Raw genomic sequence first — 23,061 nt, forward strand, 5'->3', positions numbered from 1 at the left:
ATGAATCCATGGCTTCATGGGAGTGTAATTGATAGAAAATAAATCACTTTTTGAATGAACTACTCCTTTAATGCTGCTGTTGTTACAGTTGTTACATTGTCTAGGATTCAGATTGGGTGAACTACTCCTTTAATGCTTCTGTTGTTACGATGTCTAGGATTCCGATTGGGTGCTGCTGTTGTTACGTTGTCTAGGATTCAGATTGGGTGAACTACTCCTTTAATGCTGCTGTTGTTACGGTGTCTAGGATTCAGATTGGGTGAACTACTCCTTTAATGCTGCTGTTGTTACGTTGTCTAGGATTCACATTGTTCTGTCAACGATGCTGATGAAAAGAAGGAGGTGGACAAAGAGATGAAGAAGAAACGGAAGAAGGTAATGGAAAAAAAAACACTTTTGATGTTCAAAAGTTCAAACTCTGGCTGCCACATTTTTAACAAGTTATAATTTGTCAGTTGCTTTTTTTGGCAGGCCAGAAAGAAGAGCATTGCAGTAATCAAACCTGATGTTAATGCTGACATATGGTTTTGTTATAGTTATAATTATCTTTATCGTGCCCGGTGGGAATGACCCTTAAAACATCTGACACATTGTGTGCAGGGACGGATTAATCCCCGCGAGGGCCCTGTGCCCCCCCCACTGGCCCAATGGCTAATCCAGCCCTGATTGTGTGTTTGCAGGACTCTGGTTCCGGTAATGACAGTTCCTGTGGGCGAGACCAGAAGAAGCAGAAGAAGAAAAATAAGAAGAAAGAGGTGATTTATTTTTAACATATAAAAGTAAAATGGCATCATGTAAAAGTCTAGTCTTGTATAATCTTGATCCCAGGACTACAGAGATAATGTGTTATGTATTGTACAATACCAATTTGCAAGAGGTTTCAACAAAACCTGCAAGAGTAGGAGCAAAAAGTGTGTTTTACAAGAATCAGAGGTACCTCTGTAGCTACTGGCAGCATGCTACTGGTCAGTCCAACAGTTTGTGAGATTAGACTGATGTGTAGTCCTGATAGAATGTATTGTTGATCAATCTTTATTTTCACACATCAGCAGAAAGCTACAGACGCTGAACCAGGAGTGTCTAATGATGAAGGTGAGCTGAAACTATGACTAGATGTCTTCAATAAACTGATTAACCACTTGAACCCCAGCATCCATATTCTGGGGGAACATTAGACAAAATAGCTTGTGTTGTGCTGGACAAACAGTCAACACAACACTGTACTATACTGAACAAACACTCTATAGCAATGACTATCACAATATAAAGCTATTTAACACTGTTACTGAACAAACTGTGGTACTTGTAATGAAAGATTACAATTTTTCTTTCCTCTTTCAGCTGTGCCTCATCCAGAGAAGACCATGGCTTCCACTCACTTAGACACTCCACAGGTAGGTTTACTCACAAAGGGTTCCTCCCTCCCCAGGTTCTATGTTCCCCACATCCCCCCAAAAAAGGTTCTATATCCCCCATGTTCTTCCTCTCCCAACCTCCCCAAAAAAGGTTCCATGTTCCCCGCTAAACAAAAAAAAAAAAGGATAATTTAGGTGCCCACTCGTCCAGTTGTCCATGTGCAAAGATGTCCAGGTGCCCACTCATCCAGATGCATACAAAAATATGGTGCCCAGATGTCCGTAGTGCCCCCCTGTCCCACTAGTATTAGAAGTTAGAAATGTATGTTTCCTGCATTTGTGGATGAGCAGGGAACAATTAAACTTTTTTTTAGTTGAGTGGGGAACATAGAACTTTTTGTGGGGGTAAGTGGGGACATAGAACCTGGGGAATATAGGTAGGGTCCCCTGGCAAATAGCAACTCAAATAAGATTTCATTGTAACAATTGTTGCATATTGAAAACATTATAATACCTGATACGAAGTTCTATAGGGCTAGTCTGAGAACATATCGGTCACCAACGAGGTGAAACTTGTCGAGTGCTACATGCTTTTTGCTTTACCTAGGGGGAGGCGGGGGTAAAGCACCATCCAATTCATTCCCTATGGAAGTCACATGCTTTGACGAGGCAAGCTTGCTCTGTGGCTTAAGGACAGCCTTAAAGAAAGCTTAGAGCAAGCTTGCCTCGTCAAAACATGTGACTTCCATAGGGAATGAATTGGACACTGCCTCCCCCCAGGTAAAGAATAAAGCATGTGCCTTAAATGTGTGAACCCAGCCCAGGAACAATGGAGAAATCAGAGTGGAGAAAGTACAACAGCCCTCGAGGATCTTAAGGTGTCTCCACACCAACAAGAAACTCTTTCCAACTCCTGGCAGACTGGTGGTCGGTGGCATTTACTCACACAATCTAAGCACAAACTCTAGTCGGCAGAAATAACATTGTTTTTGCATTGATCTCCTTCTGCCAGTGTGTTGCCAGGTCTGCTCATTATAAGCGACTTTAGGTCTTCCTGTAAAGTAGCTTGTAAATATTCATAGTTGTGGGTTGCTTTTGTTAATGTTTATTTTCCTTAGTGTAGTTGATTACTTGGGTCTTGCTTTCCATATTATTAAAATAATATGTAATAAATAAAATGTAATAGGGCTAAAGGTGTTAAAATGGTCGCTTCTTTTGGGCTTTTATTCATAAACCAGTTTGCTTGTTTCACTCACAAATTGGGTCAGATGTGGCAACACACTTCAGACTCGTAGCAAACAAACGGTGCGATGCGGCTATTACTAGCGTTTCTTTGGAGTTGATTAGGATAGGAAATTGAGAGTTGACATTGTGAATATGCTATTTAGTTAAAATGTGCGACGGGAAAATGTCTCTGGCTTATTTAGACTTGGTTTTGCAGCAGTAGCAAACTAAAGGTCCACTCTACAACTCCCTCAATTCTAACCGACGGACAGGGGCGACAGTCCAGTCTTCCAGTTTTCCGTCGATACTGGTCGATAGCGTTCCCTATACCCGCTGCCGAAAATCTGGCGATGAGCTCCCTGGTGGCAACAGATGCTTTCCGTCTTCTTCCGCCGCCGATTCGTGGCCGAATCTGTTTGGTTAAAAGCCAGTTTTAGAGATGGCACACTCTTTAGAACAAATAGTCTTTATTTAAGATTTTAACTTTTCCAATTGCCATTTATGCTGGACATTGTGAGATGGTAAACCTCATTCCACAATCTTGGTTTCATCTATTTCAACATTAAATGCTTGCCACCAGAGAATCTGTCCAACCTAAACTCCCAGTTCTTGCTGCCTGTGTACAAGACTGAGGATGTGAAAAAGTATGGAATGGATGCCACAAGTTTCCCAAGACAAATCTGCAATGTCCCTGCCATGCTTTTATCGTAAAGTGCACGATTTTTGCCCGAAACGCTCAGACTAATTGGATCATGGGATGGGGGAAAAAAATACATTAAAATCATCATGAATCCATGGCTTCATGGGAGTGCTATTGATGGAAAATAAATCACTTTTTGAATGAATTACTCCTTTAATGCTGCTGTTGTTACAGTGTCTAGGATTCAGATTGGGTGAACTACTCCTTTAATGCTTCTGTTGTTACGATGTCTAGGATTCAGATTGGGTGCTGCTGTTGTTACGTTGTCTAGGATTCAGATTGGGTGAACTACTCCTTTAATGCTGCTGTTGTTACGTTGTCTAGGATTCAGATTGGGTGAACTACTCCTTTAATGCTGCTGTTGTTACGTTGTCTAGGATTCAGATTGGGTGAACTACTCCTTTAATGCTGCTGTTATTACATTGTCTATGATTCAGATTGGGTGAACTACTCCTTTAATGCTGCTGTTGTTACATTGTCTAGGATTCAGATTGGGTGAACTACTCCTTTAATGCTGCTGTTGTTACATTGTCTAGGATTCAGATTGGGTGAACTACTCAAGTGCACGATTTTTGCCCGAAACGCTCAGACTAATATTATTGGCTCATGGGATGGGGGAAAAAAATACATTAAAATCATCATGAATCCATGGCTTCATGGGAATGCTATTGATGGAAAATAAATCACTTTTTGAATGAACTACTCCTTTAATGCTGCTGTTGTTACAGTGTCTAGGATTCAGATTGGGTGAACTACTCCTTTAATGCTGCTGTTGTTACAACGTCTAGGATTCAGATTGGGTGCTGCTGTTGTTACGTTGTCTAGGATTCAGATTGGGTGAACTACTCCTTTAATGCTGATGTTGTTACGTTGTCTAGGATTCAGATTGGGTGAACTACTCCTTTAATGCTGCTGTTGTTACGTTGTCTAGGATTCAGATTGGGTGAACTACTCCTTTAATGCTGCTGTTGTTACATTGTCTAGGATTCACATTGTTCTGTCAACGATGCTGATGAAAAGAAGGAGGAGGACAAAGAGATGATGAAGAAGAAACGGAAGAAGGTAATGGAAAAATAAACACTTCTGATGGTTTGACAAAATTACAGTAATGATTGATTGTAATAAAACAATACATTTTCAAGACAGTGCGGACATGAATAACAACACAGACATGTAAACAAACTAATAGCAAGAGTGAAGAAATAGGTGTTGAGATGTGCTTTAAAGCTATCCATAGATGCTGCCTGTCTTGGTGTAATGGGAGTTTATTCCAAGCTGTCGGTCCGTAGAGGCAGAATGCTGCTTCACCGTATTTTTATGCCATTGTAGAGCAGGTCTTCACTAGAAGACCTGAGGGGCGGTTTGGAACGTATCAAGGCAGGCAGTCATAGAGATACCAAGGTGCCAGACCATTGAGAGCTTTATTCACAAGTAAAATACATGTCAAATGAATGCTAAAAACACCTGGAGCCAGTGTAGCCAGGCTAAGACTGGAGTAATGTGTTCTCTCATCTTAGTTTTAGTTCAAACTCTGGCTGCCACATTTTTAACACGTAATTTGTCAGTTGCTTTTTTTGGCAGGCCAGAAAGAAGAGCATTGCAGTAATCAAACCGAGAGAAAACAAAAGCATGCATTGACAGTTAATCGTCATTCCCACCAGGCACGATAAAGATAAAGATATCGTTCTCAGTCAACTCAAGAAAATGGTAGCGTCCACACCACAACGATACCGCTGACATAATTGATGTTAACGCTGACGTATCGTTATAGTTATAATTATATTTATCGTGCCCGGTGGGAATGACCCTTAAAACATCTGACACATTGTGTGCAGGGACGGATTAATCCCCGCGAGGGCCCTGTGCCCCCCCCACTGGCCCAATGGCTAATCCAGCCCTGATTGTGTGTTTGCAGGACTCTGGTTCCGGTAATGACAGTTCCTGTGGGCGAGACCAGAAGAAGCAGAAGAAGAAAAATAAGAAGAAAGAGGTGATTTATTTTTAACATATAAAAGTAAAATGGCATCATGTAAAAGTCTAGTCTTGTATAATCTTGATCCCAGGACTACAGAGATAATGTGTTATGTATTGTACAATACCAATTTGCAAGAGGTTTCAACAAAACCTGCAAGAGTAGGAGCAAAAAGTGTGTTTTACAAGAATCAGAGGTACCTCTGTAGCTACTGGCAGCATGCTACTGGTCAGTCCAACAGTTTGTGAGATTAGACTGATGTGTAGTCCTGATAGAATGTATTGTTGATCAATCTTTATTTTCACACATCAGCAGAAAGCTACAGACGCTGAACCAGGAGTGTCTAATGATGAAGGTGAGCTGAAACTATGACTAGATGTCTTCAATAAACTGATTAACCACTTGAACCCCAGCATCCATATTCTGGGGGAACATTAGACAAATTAGCTTGTGTTGTGCTGGACAAACAGTCAACACAACATTGTACTATACTGAACAAACACTCTATAGCAATGACTATCACAATATAGAGCTATTTAACACTGTTACTGAACAAACACTATAGCAATGATTGCTGTAACAATATAGAACTATTTAACACTGTTACTGAACAAACTGTGGTACTTGTAATGAAATATTACATTTCTTCTTTCCTTGTCAGCTGTGCCTCATCCAGAGAAGACCATAGCTTCCACTCATGTAGACACTCCACAGGTAGGTGTACTCGCAAAGGGTTCCTCCCTATGTTCCTTCCGCAGGTTGTATGTTCCCCACATCCCCCCAAAAAAGGTTCAATATCCTCCATGTTCTATCTTCCCCTCCCAACCTCCCCAAAAAGGTTCCAAGTTCCCCGCTCAACCAAAAAAAGTATAATTTAGTTGCCCTCTCGTCCAGTTGTCCATGTGTGTTCTGTTCCCACAACGTGTTGTATACTTCCAATATGTTAACAAGGTTAAACAGACAGCCAAACTCGGTTTTCACGAGCCAGGAAGCAAGCGCCTTGCTCCTTTTAATAATTACAATCTTCAGAGTTACAGGTGAAAATCGTGTAAAACTGCCCGGGTAGCTCAGTCGGTAGAGCTCTCGCCTTTGTACCGCAAGGTCATGGGTTCGATTCCGGGCACCGCCAACTCAGCGTATGAGTAGCACGGCTTGGCAAGTCGTGCGGCAAGTACTGGGAGCTGATGGTAGGTGTGGCGCTCCACCTCAGCAGTCCATCTCCCAGGGGTCTAGCGCATTGTAACGGGGACAGACTCCCGCGTGTTACCGGCTGATACCGACAATAAGCCACTCCCGACCTACTTGTATCATCAAAATACCACTATATAGTCGGGGGTCCCAGGGATATTTTGGTTCAGATTCTCGCAAATTCGCCAAATTTGGCACAGATGTTGTCCATAACATACTTAATCATTTTAAGATGGGTGCCAAGATGGGCACCCCATGGTACTGCCGTATTGCGCAATCCAATTGGGCTCCCATTGACTTTCTATACAGGAGGAAAATACCCAGAAAAAGATTTTTTTTCTGGGTATTTAAGGAGGATCTGAGGGGTCTAACTAGGGGTTTGTCATGATGCTGAATCCATTGCAGGCATTTGTTTTGCACAAAAAACATTCCGTGGGCTAGAAATGGTCTCAGAAAACAATACACGTTTGGGTGAGTATTCATGTTAGTCGGAGGCCTTAGGGTTTTTTTTTTCTCGTGCTAATCAGTCTAAAAGTTCAAAATTTTGCACAGATGTAGCTCAGGGCATGCTCTAATGATTTAGCTAGGGCGCCCGAGTCTGCGACATTCGGGGTCGCCACAGCGGCCAAATCAAGTTGGGCTCCCATCGACTTTAGTGTTGAAAAGTGATGAGTCATCACTTTTCAGACTTTTTTGGGTGCTGTGGCGACCCCGAATGTCGCAGACTCGGGTACAAAAATGTATATGGCAGAAATGGATTCTACAGGGAAATATACATTAGAATCAACTGTGAAAAGTTTGGTAAACCCTTTTATCAATTTTTTATGATTTTCTTTTTTCTGTTCTTTCTGCCCATGTGTCAAATTATTTGTAACATGGGTGGAAATGACAGGACAAACCCTATTTAAAAATGGTAAAAAGGTTTACCAAACTTTTCTCAATTGATTCGTATGTATTGTTTTCCGTAGAATCCATTTCTGCCATGTATACATTTTTGTATTGTGCATAATTAATGAGATAATTAGCATATTTGACACAGGGGCGGAAATAACAGGGCAAACCCTATACTGGGGGAGCCAATCGAGCAGATTCTGTTGGTCGTAATATTGGAATGTTAATTTTTGGAGCCATGTATATCTTGATTCTTGGGGTTCTCAGAATGTAAAAAAAACATGTCTCCAATTTTTCTTTTTGGGTTTAGCTTGTGTAATTAGCATAATTAGCCAATTAATTGCCAAAAACAGTAAATGGCAATAACTTTGCTTCTAGGTAACTTATAAAGGTGATTTAAGAGTCTAGTCCATGTTTGTGAGGTCCAGAAATTCATCTCTTACCATTGTGAAGTCATACAACATTTCCTAGTTAGCATAATTAGCATAAATGATGCAAAAACGAGGCGAAAATAAGCAAATTGCTGCATTTCTTTAGTTTTAGTCAACTTTGAAAGCTTCTCACAAACTCTAAGATGTATGTTTACAAGTCATCAATTATCATCATCCTAAAATAAATCATGCAACCCTTTGTCTGTGTAATAATTATGTAATAATCAAACCGAAACCAGAAATAGCTATATTTCTTTGCTTTAAGTTAATTAATAAAGATAATCTTACAGACAGTGTAAGTCTCTTTGCATGTCTAGAAAATATTCTCTTTCGATAACTAGGATATCTAACCTTTCCTTATTAGCTTAATTTGCATATATATTGTAACGACCCTGCAAGAGATCGGGCCGTAACTCGCCATGCCAAGCGAGCTGCTTGCCTTGTCTGCTGAGTGGGGGGCTGGGGTTCGCTTCCCGGTTTGGGAGCGAACTGCCTCACTCAGTCTGCAAAACGTTACATTAGTGTCAGACGGGCGGGCCCGTGGAGCATGCTTTTGCGTGAGGGACGTGAGGGACTCGGCCGTGGGCAGTGAAGTGATATAAAATAAAGAACAATACGAGAAATGGTCACAGAATTATCTGATTGTTTATTCTCCGAAAGTTCTGTAAACACATTTAAATAGAAGGGTCTCCATCTTCGTCGTTGTCATCATCAATCCCCAACAGATGTGCCTTGCTTACATTACAACACACCTATTCATCTGCCCCACATGCACATCTCAGAGCAGTTAAAATGTTGAGATCGACAAGAACAATGTGACATGCACTGGGATTTTTCGCAGACACATTTGATCAGTTGGGTAATGGTGGCTGGAGCTGGGGGATCATGTGTTGTGACTAGCACCAGTTGATCTCCATCCATATTCAGTTGCTGGTGGTATCTGTGGGTTATGTACGTGGTCCTGACTCCTATACCATACCATTGCCTGGTAACGGGCACGGGCAATGGCTTGATGTAATGCTCCTTGTGTAGGTTGCAGCTTCTCGGCTTCTAATTGTTTCTTTGTGAATAACCTCCACCTGAGCTCACCAACATCCACAAGATTTGTACCGGGCTCGTACAGCTGGTAAACAAATGCTTCAATCTTGTTTTCTGCGTCAGAACTGAGCTTTTTTGTAGTACCTAGAGTAGCAAATGCAAATGGGAAAGCCATAATGGATCAAGAGATGTTCCCAGTGGGCTGACCACTTCATAGCCACACTGGACAGGAAGACCAAAGAACATAGTGAGACCCATGTAGTATTTGACCGCCATGACATTGCATCTTCACTGGGGGAGGCCACATGTAAGCGATGCCAGGGTGGCAAGCCCCCTACCACTTATCATGTGGAAGACAACACACTGATAGGGAAGGAGTCAGAAAAAACTGTCAGGTATCCACACCAAAGATGAGCTGACTGTCTATATGACTAAGAAAGCCCTCCAACACTTCCAGGGGAAACCCAACATTTTCATAATCACGTCAAGGCAACATGTCCACTCAAACTCTATGAATGTAAAACATCTCCACAGCTCACAGGAAGAGGCTGACACAAGGATAATCCTGCACAGCCTGCTGTGTGTGGGTTACCATCAGCTGTACAAGGACCCCCATTTCATCACCGGTGTGGGGAACAAAAAACGTATCATCTCACTGGAGCCAGTAGTGCACTGGGTAAAACAAGGACTTCAGCCTTACCAGGGTTACATGCTATTTCTGGAGCTGACCAGCCAGGCCATTTTGCTGGCAAGGGAAAGTTAACCTGTTGGCAAGCCCTACACCCGTGTCCTGTGGAGGTGGTATCTGCATTTGCTACTCTAGGTACTGCAAACAAGCTCAGTTCTGACACAGAAAAAAAGATTGAAGCATTTGTTTCCCAGCTACAAATACAATCCCGGTACAAATCTTGTGGATGTTGGTGAGCTCAGGTGGAGGTTATTCACAAAGAAACAATTAGAAGCAGAGAAGTGTCAACCTACACAAGGAGCATTACATCAAGCCATTGCCCGTGCCCATTACCAGGCATTTGTATGGTATGAGGAGTCAGGACCACGTACACCCACAGATACCACCAGCAACTGAATATGGATGGGAGGCTGAGGGAAATCAACTGGTGCTAGTCACAACACATGATCCCCCAGCTCCAGCCACCATTACCCAACTGAAATCCCAGTGCATGTCACATTGTTCTTGTCGATCTCAAACGTGTAACTGCTCTCAGATATGCATGTGTGGGGCAGATGAATAGGTGTGTTGTAATGTAAGCAAGGCACATCTGTTGGGGATTGATGATGATGACAACAAAGATGGAGACCCTTCTATTTAAATGTGTTTACAAAACTTTCTGTAAATATTAGAACAAACAATCAATCTGTGACCATTTCTCATATTGTTCTTTATTTTATATGAGGGATATACAGTATATATAGGCCTATATATATTGTAACGTTTTGCAGACTGAGTGAGGCAGTTCGCTCCCAAACCAGGAAGCGAACCCCAGCCCCCCACTCAGCAGACAAGGCAAGCAACCCGCAACGCCAAGATGGCGAGTTACGGCCCGATCTCTTGCAGGGTCGTTACACTACCCCCTCCTCATGCTTCACTGCCCACGGCCGAGTCCCTCACGTCCCTCACGCAAAGGCACGCTCCACGTGCCTGCCCGTCTGACTAATGTAGCGTTTTGCAGACTGAGTGAGGCGGTTCGCTCCCAAACCGGGAAGCGAACCCCAGCCCCCCACTCAGCAGACAAGGCAAGCAGCTCGCTTGGCATGGCGAGTTACGGCCCGATCTCTTGCAGGGTCGTTACAATATATATGCAAATTACGCTAAAAATGAAAGGTTAGATATCCTAGTTATGGAAAGAGACTATTTTCTAGACATGCAAACAGACTTACACTGTCTGTAAGATCATCTTTATTAATTAACTTAAAGCAAAGAAATATAGCTATTTCTCGTTTGGGTGTGATTATTACATAATCATTACACAGACAAAGGGTTACATGATTTATTTATAGGATGATGATAATTGATGACTTGTAAAAATACATCTTAGAGTTTGTGAGAAGCTTTCAAAGTTGACTAAAAATGCAGCAATTTACTTATTTTCACCCGTTTTTGAATAATGTATGCTAATTATGATACCGTAAATGCTCTAATAATATCCTATATTTAATAAAGAACCGGACCTGCTTTAATTTCCGGGTGCGCAATTGAATTAAGTAATTAAGAGCCGACGCTCCAATAAGAGCCTCCTTTTTCCTCTTTTTTTTACGTTACGTATCATTCAGGAGTACCTTTCTCCACTCTGTCTGACTGTCACTCACATCCCAAGCCAGCTGTTACGGTGATTTACCGTACACTGTCTACAAACTGCGCAGCGATATTTGGACGCCGCTCATTTCACGTTCCGTTTGGCAAAGACGGATGACTTTGGCAACTTACCGGGGCGCGTGCGTGTGCGTAGTCCTCGCGAACATATACACTCTTGTGGATGACGGCCGCACATGAGATCTTTAGCGTGGAAGTTTAATCCAAACAGTAAATGAAGCTCAATGAAGCTAATGCGGCTATACTAGTATCCATGCTAGTATCCTGTGGTTCCTGTTTACCAGGGAGAGTCGCATCTGAATGACGAAACGAGCCGCTGAGCTTGATGGGAAATGTAGTGTTTTTTATTCCCCAGCAGTATGCTGTGTGGACTGTATTCTATTCTGATACACATTATGAGGAGCTGATTTTCAGTATGAATTGGTTAATGCAATACAATACAGCAGAATGTTATCTCTGTATGAGCCTTTCTATGATGATTTTCCAATAAAAACGCTTTTCTTTATAAATAACCTAATATATAATATATAATATTTATATTCTTTTCCAAAAATACGGTATCTAATAAAAAAATCTGATCTGAATCATTCTGATATTTTTGAGAAATAGGAATAAAAGCCTTGTCTCTTATACTGTCCTGCTTCCAACAAGAGCCTGGTGCCCGCTACTCTTGAGACAAATAATAGCCCGGGTTCCTATAAGAGAATTTACGGTAATTAGGAAAGGTTGTATGACTTCACAATGGTAACAGATGAATTTCTGGACCTCACAAACATGGACTTAGACTCTTAGATCACCTTTATAAGTTACCTAGAAGCAAAGTTATTGCCATTTCCTGTTTTGGGCAATGAATTGGCTAATTATGCTAATTACACATGCTAAACCCCAAAATAAAAATTGGAGACATGTTTTTTTGGCATTCTGAGAACCTCAAGAATCAAGATATACATGTCTCCAAAAATTAACATTCCAAAATTACGGAAATTGATAGGCTCCTCTACTACTATAACAATTTGATGAAAGGGTGTAACAAACTGTTCTCAGTTGATCCTTATGCATTTTTCCTGTATTATCCATTTCTGCCATGTACATTTTTGTATTGTGCATATTTAATGAGACAATTAGCATATTTGACACATCAGTGGAAATATTTGTATAATAATCTTATCCTGTGTTTCTTAAACTGGCAATAGGCAGACATAATTATGTATTTAGGCCACAGAATATTTATATTTGATCAAAATAAACATATTTTTATATAAAATGTTTTATATAAAGGTTATATTAGATTGGCTGAGCAAATATGCAAAGTAGGCAATGATTTAAGTGTACACAAATGTGTTTGCTTACTTGTAAATACCGGTACTTATGAAATTATATGCAAATCCACAATGCACAAAGTAACGCAAACAATATATATTTATGCTAATTCATCTGCTTTGCTAAAACTCAATAACTGTAATACTACACTAAGGAAAATAAACATTAACAAAAGCAACCCGCAACGTGCCGAAATTTGCGGGAAGATAATAATGATGATGATAAGTATATAAGTATGGTGGATTACAATAAGTGTTTTGCTATTGCATTGCATGGCAGGCACACTTAATGAATAATACTGCTTGAATGTGACGCTGCCTGCGTCATTAAGTGTGCCTGCCATGCAATGGCAAAACACTTATTGTACTCCGCCATACTTAGTTTTTTTCGATTGCTAAAACACGTTTTTCAAAAATGTACGTTTTTTTCAAAATTGCAAACACAAAACTCCAAACATCACACACAAATTGCTAAACCCTGGCATCCCTTTGCAAAACAACTCTTTGCCATCAAATCTCTTAACATGTTCACAAAATGGAACTTTTTTTCATTTGGTAAACACAGCCATATTTTCACATAACACACACATACCATTCATTGAATAAACACAACTAAGCTTTTGGCTGAACACTACCAAGCATGTACAGAACACTGAAGAGCAAAATTGAAAACACAATTATAGAAATGGAAAACACTGAATGAATGACAATTACTCTGGTAAATGAACGAATTCCCTCTTTGTAAAATGACCCAGTGTATGCCCACTTCTCTCATAGACAAACATAAAACAGCACACAAATATGCAGACAAAACATTTTATTGACTGATCTACAAGCACACAACGCCTTGCATCGCGATCGCGTTGTGTGCTTGTAGATCGGCTGTTTTCACTATTTGCGCGACAGTCTTGTATGATGAAGCAGGGCTTTACTTTACCAAAAGACGTATACATTTGAAACTTGGTGATACGAGGTTTCTGCCAGACAGTGACGATATTTTTAGTGATTATGTTGCGAGGAAAATGTTGAGATAATAGGCATTTTGGTTAGAACTGACTGAAAATAACTTTGTACTTCAAGTTTAAAATGATACTAAATATTTGTTCAAGTGTCCAAATAAATTCCAAATATTATCAAATTATCTCGCGGCACCCCTGGACTGCCGTCACGGCACCCCAGGGTGCCCCGTCACCCACTTTGAAAACCCCTGGCCTAGAGTGCCGCATGAAGCCCTGACAGGCCTCAAAGCCCACATCTCCACAAATTGCTCGCCAGACCCGAAAGTTTAGAGATTTGAATATTTATGTGTTGTGGATTGATGCTTTGAGATTTTATGTGAGAAGTGTGTGCAAACCTGAAAATTATGTGTTGTGTTTTGACAACAAGGTGATGTGAAAATTGATCAGAGTGTAAAGAAGGAAAGTCAGAGTCTAATATGATAAGGAAATCTAAAGTAGTAACAAATTGAGTCAAGCGATTGGGGACAGAAGTAAAGGTTGTGAAAATTGTGCCTAATTTTAGCTTTTTGTGTTTTAGCAATCGAAAAAAACTGTAAGTAAGTAAGGAAGTCAGTAATGTTCTTGCAAATTTCTGCAAGTAATAACTGCCGCACAATTTATACATCAAAACGTGCGGCTCGGCCCGGGAATAGGTTGCTATTACTTTTCTTTCCGATCCTCATTACCATGGCGACGTAATTCGCAAAAAACTACGCCCAAAAATGCCATGGACTTTGAATGGGGGAAATTTCGGCACATAATAACTGCCGCACGATTTACGCCAACTACGCGCAAAAAAACCCTTTTGACTTTGAATGGGGGACTCGGAAAAAAAACCCAGAAACTTTGGCGCTACATTACTCTGCCATACTTTTGCCTAGTAACGTCATTTAAACTTTAAAATGCACACACAACTTTGGTCTTTTTCCGGCCAATAGGGATGAGCTGTAATTGCTGAAGCCCCGCCCCCTCTTTAACAAGAAGTTCCCTTCACCAAACAGGAAGTGCCTCTATATCTCATGAACCGTTTGTCGTACAGACGTGTGGGTGGTGTCATATGACTTTATTAAGAGTCCTTAATCTTAATTGGTGCTTCCTTCGCCAAACAGGAAGTGCCCTTCGCCAAACAGGAAGTGCCTCTATATCTCATGAACCGTTTGTCGTAAAGACACGTGGGTGGTGTCATATGACTTGATTAAGAGTCCTTAACCTAAATTGGTTTAACTTAGATTGTTCCTTTTTTGGCTATTACTCATCAACCGTTTGTCATTCAGAGTTGTGGCTGGTGTCATATGACTTGATTAACTCATTCATTGCCTTTTCAAAATGGCTGCCAAGTTCCTCACTGCCATTCCATGTCATTTTTAGTGCACGGATCCGTGCACGCCCATGCCTAGATCGTGCACCATGTTTGTGCAGGCTGTTCACAGCTTTCAAACAAAGACATCCGCTTGGAAATCTGTTCAGGCATTCATGAGATAGCCATTATGTTTTCTTCAAATGTAAACAAACATGGCTGCCATGTTTGAAAGATATGGTTGGTATGGGGGTTAAACATACAATTTCGCGATTGCGATCATTTCTACTACACTACAGTTTTCTCGGGAACTCTGGAAACTCTGCCCATGGCACTGGGGGGTACTGTAATAACTCGGGAAACTCGGGAGGGGGCAGCAAATGAGTTAACTCACTTAGTGCCAAACGACTTTCAGATCAACTATCTCACTATGGACTTCCCTGCCAAGCGACTTTAATCGACTTTTACTTATAAAAAAATATATATATATTTTTGGACCCCATTAAATCTAGTAAACATGATTTCAATCGCGATTTTGCATGTTCCACCCCCATACAACCCCATCTTTCATACAGGGCAGCCATCTTTGCTTACATAACATGAAAAACATAATGGCTATTTTCTCAAGAATGCCTGAACGGATTTCCAATCTGATTTTTTTGTTTGAAAGCTGTGAACAGCCTGCACAAACATGGTGCTGATGATCTGTGCATGGGCGTGCATGATCTGTGCACTATAAATTACATGGAAGTCTATGGAGACTTATGGCAGGGAGATCCCAAAGAAGGCATATTTAAATGGCAGTAAATGTGTTGAAATGCTGTTTAAATGCTAAAGCTAATGTTAATAAAAAATCTAAAATGGTTAATGCTAAAAACGATAATGTTAAAGTTAATGCAAAGAATGCTAAAAAATCTAACGCTAATGCTAACACCGACCGCTACACAAGGTTGCACACACTTAGCGAGCTGCAGGCACACTTAAAATTTGGTAGAAATGTTATTTTCTAGTTTTTCTTACTGTTGAAAGTGGAGTGAAAGCCATATTCACACTGGCAGTGAGTGGCAGAAATATTTATAATATTACATTATTATGTTTATTAGTGCCATGGGTAAACTATGTGCTTTTCAGGTTTTTGACACAGCAGGTCTGGTGAGGAGTTGTGTGCAGAGTGCAGTGAGCATGCTCAGTGACGACAATGACAGTGGAACAATAAGCACCAAAAGAGTTGAGAACCTGCTCACACTTATAGGCGATAGTGAGTTGGAATTCTTTTTAAAATATTAGTTCTTAGGATTTCCATAAAGTTATATGGGTTTCATTGCTGATGTTTCTGTTGCTTTAATTAATAAAATGTCATATATTTTCCAATTTAAGCAAAGTTTTTCCACACCATGAGGAGACGTCTGCACTCACTGTTGGAGCACCATAAAGACAACAAGAACTGGGTTTTCAGAGAAGCATCAAACATCGATGCTCTGCAAGAAGGAGGAACATTCACGTAGGCTTTCCCTTGCTAGCTCCCATGACACCGTTTATGTCCCAATGCAAACTTTATACGTTTTAAACATCATCATAGACACTAGTTTAGCTCATTTGAAAGCATGATAAGTAAGTAGGTCATGAGGTTCTGTCCTACTCATTGAGGCTTATATTTGGCATTAGAGAGAGAACGAGGGGATCTTTATCTCTTTTTCCCAGCCCTTGGAGTAACATAAACCTCTTAAACCATCAATTTAAAACAAAACAATGACTTGCTGGATAAATCATATATAATAATGGATGGATGCTGATGTTTCTTACAGACACACTCTGTGGAGGAAAATCCAAGGCGTCGTCACGCCTCTCCTGGCTAAAGTGGTGTCAGTCATCGACCGTGACTGCAATCTGGACCTCTTGATGGACAGCGGAGATGACATAAGGAACTTGTGGCTTGAGATTTTTGACCACAAAGACATGATTGATGTGCCCTATGTTAAGACAGACAGCGAGTAAGTTATACTTAAAAGGATATTTCACTTTCAAATTTTTTTTTTTCATTGTATCAGGCTTTTGGGTACTCCCGGGACAGTTTCAGAATGTCTTCATTCAGTATTTAGATATTTGATATTAATTTCCCCCCTTCCAGGACCTTCCTATACAAACCCATTGTAACTTCAAACTCCATTTTAACCATGATAGATTTTATGAAAACAACTGTCCTTTTTTCTGGTGACTCCTGACACCCTCCGAATACGTGAGCAGGCCGTAACTTTTTTTTTTTTTTTCTTTTCATTTATTTTTTATAATATTTTATTGTATTTAATCATTTTCATTTCCCCAAAAGATTAATAGAAATCAATGAAAAATGTTATCGAAAAAAAAACATGGCTTGCTCACGTATTCGGAGGGTGTCAGGAGTCAACAGAATCAATCATGGTTAAAATGGAGTTTGAAGTTACAATGGTTTTGTATAGGAAGGTCCTGGAAGGGGGAAAATGGTGGGGAAATGAATATCAAATATCTAAATACTGAATGAAGCGAATTAAAAACTGTCTTGGGTGTTCCCAAAAGCCTTATTAGATGATGAAATGACTGAATTGAAAGTGAAATATCCCTTTAATGCCTGATTACAGAACATCATAAGATAAATACTGACATATCTTTTCTGCTTGTAGAATCAGATCGAAAGTGTTGCTATTGTGGGGAATAAGTCCGCTAATCCTAATTCTAAGAATCTGCTTGCTTCACAGTACCAAGGTCTTCAAGGTACAGAGCCATGTCACTGCTGGGAGGACCATGTGCTGTGCTCTGCCCTTCAGCTGGAGGATCAAAGAGTTCCTGGATGAACTCATGATGCAAAGTCTCAGTTACAACAGTAAATCGCTCATTATACGTATTGTTCCTGTCTGTTGCATAACATCCATTGTCTTGAGAACCTTGAACTCATCATCCAAAACTTGTTTATTTATTTATTTTAGATCCCAACTGGTGTCAATTTGAAGGTTGCTTTCAGAAGTCACCAGTTGGCCGGTGTGTTGCCCACAACCGGAACGAATTCTTTCAACGGTACCTGCAGGATTTTATCTCAATGACAATGAATGTAACAACTGATGAAGAGCTACAGGTAATTCCCATAAATTCCTACTGCAAATCCTTATTATTATTTTTATTTTTTATTTTGTGCATCTATTTACTTCTTTGCATGTTCTCAACAGCTTTGTTGTGAAGCCCTGACCTGCTGTGTAAATGAACTACAGAGAGGAGGAAACCGCAGTGAAAGCCCCTCTCTTCCTCAGATCCACATAGCCTACCATGTCTACCGCAGCCGACTACAGAACCTGTCCAGGATGACTGCCCTCCAGCCTCAAATTGTTTCCCATTTGTTGGGGAATGAGCAGAATAGAAACGTCCTAGAGATGGTAAAGCCATATTTCTAAGAAAGTTTTGTCCGAGCAGATTCCACAAGTGAAAAGTGAATATCTGTTTGAAATTGTTAGTTTGTCACAGTTAGTTTGAGATTCAGTTAGATAGAGATGTAGTCACTGACTACACAAGTGAATGGCTGTGTTGTCTACAAAACGCTCTTACCCCAATCTCACTGAGTTACCCAAACTAACTGTAACACATACATATATATATATATATATATATATATAATATATATATATATATATATATATATATATATATATATATATATATATATATATATATATATATAAGCCTGTATATAGGCCTATATATATATATTAAAGAATTGGCATCGGACAGTGTTTCAAAACTAAGAATCTCTTTACATTAGTCGACTGGACTTTTTTTTCTTTTTTTTTCCTTTTTATGAGCCGCTCCTATATTTCACTTTTGGTTTATTTAGCTAAAACATATTAGCACGGGACGATTCTTTCATTATTCATCGATTGGCTAGTTGATTAACTAAACATTAGAATTGACCAATCAGAAACCTTTCTACCCATGACGACATTTGTTAGCCAAACAGAACAGACCAATCAAATGCTGTATTGTTCATGTCAATTTAGATCAGGAAATTCAGCACTTTTTTGGCTTCGGCCGCAAAGTCTGACCAACCCCATATCCAGGACTTTTCCTGAACTTCAAACCGAACTTCAAGCTGGTGTGGCCTGGGTATAGTCTGTGATCCTAGACAGTGACCAGACCACACTACATTACACTTGCAGATTACAATCGCTGTTTCAGATCCCAGGCTACACCCAGTCAACATCAGGCCAAAATTCGAGCACCGCTGAACAAAAAGCATTCTGGGGTATTTACAAGTCTTGGCAATTCCAAATGGAATGTCATATTTCATGAATACAATAGGTGGGTCTCTCTTTCTTAGGTCCTGAAGTGCTGTCTTTTTGTCATTGCCGGTCTGTGACTGTAAGAGGGAGGGACTATCTCTATACCTCTTGCTTTATAACCCACAAGAAACTCTATTTGGGAGGCAAAAGGTGGGTCTCTCTTAGGCCTGAAATGACAGATGTATAGAAATTTGTCTTTTCCTGTCTGTTTGTCTGACCCCCTGTCTGTTTTCAGACAGCGACATTTAGGAGTTTCTCCTGCATCTCGGCTACTCCAAATGGAGTTTCTGGTGACACATAAATGTGCACATGAATGTGCACGATAAATTGTTATTAGCCTTTGGTCTGGTCAAGGATGCTAACAAACCTGGCTGGTATGTTGCACATAATATACTCCTGATGGTGTAACCGACCAAGAGGCAACCCAGCACTTCTTCCTGGTCGTCAGTCAAAGTTAGAGGGAAAAGTCTGACCAAACCAATATCCTGGACCTTTCCTAAACTTTAACTTTTACTGGCAGATCGAACACCACCAAGGATTCGAGACAGCGACCACGCTACATTATCCTTGCAGACTATGGTTGCTGTTTCGAATCCTGGGTGGTGTTCAATCTGCCAGTTTAAAGTTTAGGAAAGATTTGTGACGGTTTAAAGTTCAGGAAAGGTCCTTCCATCTTTCTGTCTGTCTGACCCCCTCTCCGTTCCTCCCTCTGTCTGTTTTGTTTGAGCTTCTGGTCTGGACTGCATATTATTTTTCTCTTCTATTCACTCTTTGACTGCCACCAGGCTGTTAATGGCCAGGCTGTTTGTCTGACCTCCTGTCTGTTCTCCCTCTGTCTCCCCCTTGCTTTATAACCCACAAGAAGCTCTATTTGGCTCTATCTGTTTTCAGACAGCGACATTTAGGAGTTTCTCCTGTATCTCGGCTACTCCAAATGGAGTTTCTGGTGACACATAAATGTGCACATGAATGTGCACGATAAATTGTTATTAGTCTTTGGTCTGGTCAAGGATACTAACAAACCTGGCTGGTATGTTGCGCATGATGGTGTAACCGACATAATCTGTTTCCAAGAGGCAACCCAGCACTTCTTGGCGTTTGCCGTCAGTCAAAGTTAGAGGGAAAAGTCTGACCAACTATCCTGGACCTTTCTGGCGCAAATCGACCCCCACCCAGGATTCAAGACAGCGACCACGCTACATTACCCTTGCAGACTATGGTTGCTGTTTCGAATCCTGGGAGGTGTTCGATTTGAGCCGGTGTAAAGGTCAGGACACACGAAAACCTTATATAGTCTGAGAAGACCTCTAGACTGACATCATACACAACACAAAGAATATTGCCATGCATGCCTATCAACACTGATTCGCGCCGGCGCCCTTGCAGGAATTAGTTTGCACCGCTCACTTCGCACAGGTGCGATTTTTTTTATATAGCCTACAGTACAGTATGTTAAATAATGTTGGACTGGTGTAACAAAGGGTTTGACTGTATCCACATGACTGTCCAGTGTCCACTAATGAAAAATCAAGTGAAGCGGTGAACTTTTATTCTATGTGTTCTAGAGTTATGAACTCTGTGATCTATACATTCTTTATATTCTGAATGAATTAATGATTTTATCTGGAGGGCCGAATTGTCATGTGAAGCTTGACCAATCCTCAAAGTATCCAATCATCAGACTGGGATGGACACTACACACATACGTACGTACGTACGTACGGACGGACGGACAGACGGGACAGATAAAACCTGTTCATTCTGGACTGATATGACCATATATGGGCTTGGGACACAGAAAGCCACTCATTGGAAGCGGCTTTCACCGCTTCAAAAATCACACATTCTGCATCTTAACTGAACCCTCAACTTGTGCAACTGTCTTTAAGGTTCAGGACGTTCATGCTGCAGTGGCTTGTACTGAATCCCTGGAGCCGCCTCAGTTCCATTCTGAAAGTCAGTGCCTGGACTGGCTGCAGCAGGTCAAGAGGATTCAAGGCTCTATAGAGCTGATTTGTTCTCTGCAAAATGAGAACAAATATGGAGAGAGATGCAAAGAAAGACTCCAGCACATTCGGTAAATATGTTTTATTCATTCATTCATTAATTCATTCATCCATCCATCCATCCATCCATCCATCCATTCATCCATTCATTCATTCATATACAGTATATATATATATATATATATATATATATATATATATATATATATATTTATGCCTTTATGTTGGAGTATTAGTGGAGGTGGACAGGAAACAGGAAGAGAGAGCCTTATGATGTGGTATATGTGCCTTAACCACTAGGCCATCTGGGCCCCAGTGTGTGTTTTAACTACAAATAAATTATATTTGATAATGAATATACACCTTGCAGAGCATGACATTAAGGCTTGTTCTGTTGTCCAGGACAAGTAATACATCTTTATGGACAAGTTCATAAAAAATGTAATTGTCCGTTGGACAAGTGGCTCTTGGTTTAAGACAAGTGGCTCTTGGTTTAACTTGTTCTGCTCCTAGCTTTGGACTGCCCATACTATGGAGTGGAGGGTGGAGGGGGCCAAGGGGGTTCGTTAGCAGTCCTTTTGTTATTGTCAAAGGCATGGCTGAGACTATGTTCGCACCATGTCCGTCCGTCCGTCCGTCCGTCCGTGTGTGTCCATCTGTCAGTTACCAGCTAATGTTAAGGAGATTCAGCAAGAAAAACAAAAGCAAAGAACAAATATTTCTATATATTATATAAAGGTGCATGAGCATAGCAGCAGAAGTGTTATATATATATATATGTATATATATGTATATATATATATATATATATATATTAGGGCTGGGACTTTAACTGATTAATTGTGATTAATTAATTACAGAAAATTAACGGGATTAAAATAAATACGCATTTTAATCGCACTTAGTTTTTGCACCACAGAACCTTCAGTTTCGGGCATACCGATCATCAAGAAGAGACAACAAACGCAAAGGGAGAAGTAGCCGATCAGAGCGCTTTGATGCCGCAGTGGATGCGAAATTTAGATTTAAAAAAACTCACTCGTTGATTCACTCATACAACAAAATGTGTTTTACTTGAAAAATAAACGCTTCACGGGTCAAATATTAATATGCGATTAAAATGCGATTAATTGCGATTAATTAAATACAAAGCCTGTAATTAATTAGATACATTTTTTTAATCGCATCCCAGCCCTAATATATATACATGATACGTATATTTATGATATGCTTATGCATAGCAGCAGATGTATACTGCCCCCCTTTCCCAGGCAGTCATTGTAGGGGTTTGAACAATTTGTGACTTGGGTGTTGCTTGTCCTTGATGAACCAGAACCAAGGACGGGTGTTTTCGATGAATCTATCTATCAAGTGAAATATACTGTACCTTTAACTTGAATGTGATATGTTGCAGCAACGCCTGGAACCGTATCCACATCCTGTGTTTGTTTGTGGAGCACTTGCTGCTAGGAGTTTACTCTGAAGACAAGCTGAAGGACCTGGTCCTTGAACACATTGGTAAATTAGGCAGGGTGAGTGTCTCTACTGATGCCTCAGAACAGCAAGTGTGAATATTGTTTTAATATCAGTATGGCTTTGTTAAATATCTGTTTAAGTGCATTTGATTAGTGTACAGGAACACACATTATAAACTGCAGCAGTAGGCTATTATGCTCTCAGTAATGCTTAGGCCTACTGTTAAGTTTTGTTCTCTTTCTACTGTATAAGGTGCTTGATGGGAACTCAGATGTTAAATCTGAAGAAGGTTTTCGAGCTGTGATTGAAGTCTTGCATTTGTGCAAAAATGGGGCGATTGATCAGCTTTTGAAGTAAGTTTTTGTTTTCGTAGCGTCACAGTGTCTGACTGTCTCTATTGTAGTTTGATACAATCCTTTTTGATGAAGGTTTGGTCTACAATGCTGGGTTTGCCTGAAAGAACCACAAGAACCGGTGGAGCTACCTTGCCATCACATCCTCTGCCTACAGTGCATTGAAGGATGGCTAAAGAGGGC

The 23,061-nt window shown here is 40.5% G+C and overlaps 1 protein-coding gene across 1 annotated transcript in view; it reads left to right on the top strand.

Annotated features, from left to right (window-relative positions):
* LOC308284468 (E3 ubiquitin-protein ligase rnf213-alpha-like) overlaps positions 1–23,061 on the top strand; it is a 90,667-nt gene that overhangs the window by 40,966 nt on the left and 26,640 nt on the right. The window contains exons 33-49 of the mRNA XM_080725082.1: positions 301–375; positions 681–755; positions 1,050–1,092; positions 1,342–1,394; positions 4,264–4,341; positions 5,195–5,269; positions 5,564–5,606; positions 5,913–5,965; positions 15,874–16,000; positions 16,120–16,243; positions 16,548–16,733; positions 17,475–17,599; positions 17,703–17,848; positions 17,940–18,143; positions 20,933–21,120; positions 22,464–22,581; positions 22,778–22,878. Of these exons, the coding sequence (XP_080581208.1) occupies positions 301–375; positions 681–755; positions 1,050–1,092; positions 1,342–1,394; positions 4,264–4,341; positions 5,195–5,269; positions 5,564–5,606; positions 5,913–5,965; positions 15,874–16,000; positions 16,120–16,243; positions 16,548–16,733; positions 17,475–17,599; positions 17,703–17,848; positions 17,940–18,143; positions 20,933–21,120; positions 22,464–22,581; positions 22,778–22,878 (1,814 nt within the window). The remainder of the gene's footprint in view (positions 1–300; positions 376–680; positions 756–1,049; positions 1,093–1,341; positions 1,395–4,263; positions 4,342–5,194; positions 5,270–5,563; positions 5,607–5,912; positions 5,966–15,873; positions 16,001–16,119; positions 16,244–16,547; positions 16,734–17,474; positions 17,600–17,702; positions 17,849–17,939; positions 18,144–20,932; positions 21,121–22,463; positions 22,582–22,777; positions 22,879–23,061) is intronic.

Source organism: Nannobrachium achirus (assembly GCF_963921795.1).
Source record: "Nannobrachium achirus genome assembly, chromosome: 4".
NCBI classification, from domain to species: Eukaryota; Metazoa; Chordata; class Actinopteri; order Myctophiformes; family Myctophidae; genus Nannobrachium; species Nannobrachium achirus.